The sequence below is a fragment of the Montipora capricornis genome, chromosome 2, assembly GCF_036669925.1.
Source record: "Montipora capricornis isolate CH-2021 chromosome 2, ASM3666992v2, whole genome shotgun sequence".
In the NCBI taxonomy this organism is placed as follows: Eukaryota; Metazoa; Cnidaria; class Anthozoa; order Scleractinia; family Acroporidae; genus Montipora; species Montipora capricornis.
Window position 1 is genome coordinate 35,424,417 of NC_090884.1, and position 5,000 is coordinate 35,429,416.

The following is a 5,000-nucleotide window of genomic DNA, read 5'->3' on the forward strand; positions in this document are numbered from 1 at the left end:
TCATATATAGCACTCGTTACAAAAAAGGAACAAAGAAACGATAGACTGAAGAGCCAATGAGATATATTACTCCAAGTTTACCTGGTGGGGACTGCAGCGACATTGAGATGTTTTCAACCAGGGAGTAGAGATTTTCCAACTTCTCTTCAAACTTCATTGCCAAAGTCTTCATGGCTGTACAGACATCTGTCCCATCACAGTTGTCAGATTGGGCATCTGCTCACAAAAATCACATTACGTTGTTTGCTGCTCACTATTTAGATATTTACAATGACCGAAAACGACAGATTTAAACCATTCGATGCACAAGTAGAAAACAATTGTGAACGTACATTGACATAGGCTTTCCATGTTTTCAAGGACAGTCTTATGCTAGTGACACAGGCCTTGGGGGTGCCTTGCTGCAAGATGGTTAACCTGTGGCTTTTACAAGTTCAACATTGTCAGCAACTGAAGTCAACTATGCACCTATTGAAAAGGAGTGTCTGGCCATCAAAGTAGCCTGTACAAAGTTCTACCAGTATCTTTATGGTAAACAAGATGTTGTTGTACGCCTTCAACGTATGATGCTTCAGCTACAGCCGTTCAAGTTCACAGTAGTTTACAAGAAAGGCAAGTACATGTACTTGGCCGATACATTGTCAAGAGCCGCCTTGAACCTCCCTACACCCTCAGACCCACAAGAAGAGGTGTTCCAGTGTAACTCAGACAATACACTAGAGACGTTCCGGGTAGAACTAGAAACCATGGAACTAGACTCCCCCAATATGTATCCCAGCACCCTGGAGGCAATTAAAGCTGAAACCGAAGCGGATCATACCCTGTCAGTTCTGTGTGCGTTCGTGGTAGCCTACTTAAGACACAAACCCGACAATAAAACAAAAACAAAAACTAAGAATGCGTGTTGGCGTGAGCGGGTCAACTTTATTTCGTTTATAACATTATTTGGAAATTGAGCATCGAGCATAGAATTTGTTTTTTTCATTTAGCTAGGCGTTTACGTACTGCAATTTGAGCTATCTAAGATGACATCGGCAACACTATGCCAACAGGGGTAAAAATGATACTCTTTTTAAAGACCGAGAACCTCCAATAGCCAATATGTGGGAGTACCTCCCCCGGAGGCAAAGGTTAAGAAGATAATAATATAAACCATAGACGTGCAAGTTCTTCGGCTCGCAGTAGTTAAGACGGTCAAACAAGATCAAAACAGTTTTGAAAAGGCCCTTCCAGGCGGGACGTTCAAAGCATATTTTCAGTAAGTGTCTGCACGAGTGCGATTAAATTAAAAACTTATTAAAATACAATAAAAACGTTCTCTGGCTAAAAGTTTTAAAAAGGAACATAAGCTTTCGGCTGTCGATCTACAGCTTCCACGGATAAAACATGGAATGTAAATTAGTGAAATCTATGCAAAAAAGGCGAGATAAAAGTAATAAGAAGAACAAAGTAAAAGTATGAAAAAAGGTGGCTATTATTTAAAAAGAATGCTATACTGATTGGGAATCGGCTTAGAATTATTGTCAGCATGCTTGGTAGCAGAGATGTGCCAAGCCTCCCGCAAAGTTTTTCTAATGCGAAAAGAGCCTTTGTTGATAACTCGAGAATGATTAAAATCAATGCGATGACCCGAATGACCATGCACGTTTCGCAATGTTTGACCCATTAGCACATGTTTTTACATTCCTAATATGTTCTTTCTTGCGGGTATCAAAGCAACGGCCGGTTCATCTACCGTGAACACCAATCACAATCTGCACAGGGTATTTTATAAATCACGTTGGGTTGGTGTTCAATAGGTGGTCTGAATTTAGGAGAAAGAAATTCTTGTTGCAAAGTCTTGAGGGGCTTATTTACAACTCGAATGTCGTGCTTCAAAGAATTCTTGTTAGCAGTTGCGTAACACCATTGATGAAAGGAAGGACAGCAAAACCGTTAGGGTTCTCTTGAGGCGCAGCCCATTCAGTAAAAATCATGCAAACCAATTCTTCAGGCGAAGGGGTGGCATGTGTGGGCGGTTTGGAAATTTTTCGCTTTAAGATATTGGAAATGATAACATAGGAAGGATAGTTATTGGCTCGTAGAGCATCAATGACGTGGTTGATTTCGGTATTTTTCCCTTTGCGGTGTACTTGGGAGTTTTAAAACTTTTAGCCAGAGAACGTTTTTATTTTATTTTAATATGTCTCATCCTGGCTGCGCTTCAATTTTTACATTAAAAACTGTTTATAAGAACTAGCGGGTGGATAGGTCATGACAAAAGTCTTATTATTTTATTCTGGGTGCGTTCTTGGTACCTGCTGCTACAGAGCGAAAAAGAGCGGACGACTGAAATCAATAAAAAAGAAAATGTACAAATATCATGAACCGTATGAGCCATGTTTAAGTCACGACCGTCATCCTGAAAACCATCAGACGTCCCGATCAATAAGTGGGCGGAAGGACCTTTTGTTAACAATGCTTACAGACGTTCTCTCGCCTTTCCGTGCCGAGCTCTTTTTTCCTGTGCCATTTTTCACACTGGGAGGTTAATACATAGCTGGTAAAGGTGCCCGCCGGGGTGCTGTGAAATGGCGCAAATGCCTGTTTACAGTTTCCTGCATGCTTTGAACAACAATGGAAACGCAAATTGCATTTAGGAAATGAACTCGTCCGTAAAATTCGTCTTGTATTGTTTGTTTGTTTGTTTAAGCAGGTTGGAGTTTTGCCAGCTATTCAGCTGATGTGGACCTGCTATACCCACCCACCCAGATACACACAGAGGAAAGCCACAACAACTTAATCCCCTATTCTTCTCGAATAGTGTGTGGGTTCTTTAACGTCCCACAGGGAACTAATGAACATGGAAGATATTTGTGAGATGGGGCATACGGTTTATAGTCCTTATCCGAGAAGACTTGAAAGTCTAATCATTTGCGGATGTAATTACAAAGGCAGCACTTTCTCCTCAGTTGTTTTGATTAAGACCCTGAGTGTTGGTCCTGCCGGAGTCGAACTCACGACTTCCCGCATGGCAGCCCGGTGCTCAACCAATTGAGCGGTGCTCGGTGCGCATTACCATGAAGTATTGCGAACGAGAAAGGGATATCTTTGAGTGGCTAAAATTGCTAAAAACAAAACTCACTGAGCAATCTGGGACTCCCCTCCCTCCAGGGGGACATATATTCCCCTCGTCACCAGGCGTCCCGAGTTCAGTGCCATTTTGAATTGGACACTTCGCGAGTACAACGCTTTCGGGCCGCCATTTTAGCAGGTCAACTTACAAGTTCTACGGAGCCTGGTGGCTTCGCGTTGCTACCTGGAGATGCTTCAGTGGATTCATGATTTAGAGAAATTCCTGTTCCACGAACCTGGCGTGTTTATTTAGCGACTGGATTCTATTTTCACGAAAAAGATTGTGCTTGTTTTGGGTCGATCGGAGTTCTTAAGCTGGCTTCTGTCTCCTACCTTGTCACTATACTATGAAGGAAGGTGAACGGGGACCATTTTCCCCGAAACTTCGTGTAGGTATTAAAGATGACAACAGCTCACCACATGGTAATTTTTATCGATTTTTATTTCCATTTTCTAGCAAATTTTTAGAAATAAACTTCGCCTCATATGTTCTCTATATTTTAATACCTACATGACACACACAGTGAGCCTGGGTTACCTGTGGTCCAATCTTGTGTTCTGTTGTTTTTCCTTTGGTTGAACATTCAACATGAGTTAATCCATCCATTTAATATTACTTTTGGTATTCCAATCTTCAACATTACTTCTGATGGCACAAGTCACGCTCGGTTTTGCCGGCCCATTTGCTTTTGAAGAAATTACTTGTCAATAGAGAGATTCAGCGGCATCGCGTTTACGGCAAACGGGCAACGCCGTCAGGATGAAACTTGCGTTTCGGCACAAAACAAAGAAACTCGTTTGATTTTAATTAATTTCTTCGGACTGTTTGCTTCAGCGGATATCGAGAAAGTTCTCCAAAGGGACAAGCAAGTTAAAATAAGAGAATTTTCAATTTCGTATCTCCGCGCGGCCATGTAATATCCTCTATACACACGGTGCATTATGAGAAGTTCTCATCGAAATTCACTAGTTGTTTGGTATACTACAGAGTATTTTATCATTTTATTCCTTTGGCTTTGCGTGTTCCAGGACTAGAATTAAACTGTCTCCTTTAGATTAAAAAGAAACTCACGCTTGACATTTTGTATTTTAACAGTGAAAATTTTGAGTTACACGTTTGCGTTTGATTAAGCGAGGAAGTGTTTCATGCATAGCAAGCTGAAAAGGAAAAATTCACGAGCGTATTTGTTTTTAAGAGAGACCTTTTGGTGTTTTTCGCGATTAGTAAAAATAACATACATATTTAATAATCTTAGAAGTCGTGAACTATACAGGATACTAAATCAGTCAGCCACGAAATAGAAAAGGGGGCAAAAAGAAATAAATACCTAAATTAAATTATTTACAACATATAAATATTTACATTGCGTTGCAATATTGTCTTATGGTTGGCAAAGCATTCCCTTAGGAATGTAGTAACAGACTCAGCATTAACAGCAGCCATTGAAACATTGTACTGACAGACCATTCCAGACGGTGATAACAGGGAAAGAAGAGAACTGGCAATATGCATTGGTACGGTCAAAGATATGTCTGAACTTATGAGGGTGGTTGGAGCGATTGCTTCTTTGAGCTAAGGTGGCAGATGCTGGAAATGTTAAATATATTTTCACATGGTTGATATCTTTTTTGTGCACTGCGGTCCCTTGGGAAACTGTATTGCAAGGTCGCTAGCGCCTATTTACACGTTGGAGTTTCTATTGTTTACGCAAGGGTTTTAAGGTTGGTTGTTCGCGCCACTTTCCATTCAAGCTAGCGACCCAGAACTTCGGTCTTTTCTTGTAGAGATTTACTATGGAGAACAGCGACAGTTGCTCGGCCGAGAAGGATTATCTACGCTATCGGCCAGTTGCCGGTACCAGCCAATCTGCGTTTAATCTTAACCC

At 41.1% G+C, this 5,000-nt stretch overlaps 1 protein-coding gene across 1 annotated transcript in view; it reads right to left on the reverse strand.

Moving 5' to 3' along the window:
• Positions 1 to 364, reverse strand: part of LOC138037948 (uncharacterized skeletal organic matrix protein 5-like) — a 1,721-nt gene extending 1,357 nt beyond the window's left edge. Inside the window, exons 1-2 of the mRNA XM_068883782.1 lie at positions 333 to 364; positions 82 to 216 (exon numbers count right to left, since the gene is read on the reverse strand). Of these exons, the coding sequence (XP_068739883.1) occupies positions 82 to 216; positions 333 to 351 (154 nt within the window). The 5' untranslated portion in view covers positions 352 to 364. The remainder of the gene's footprint in view (positions 1 to 81; positions 217 to 332) is intronic.
• Between the last annotated feature and the right edge of the window lie 4,636 nt (positions 365 to 5,000).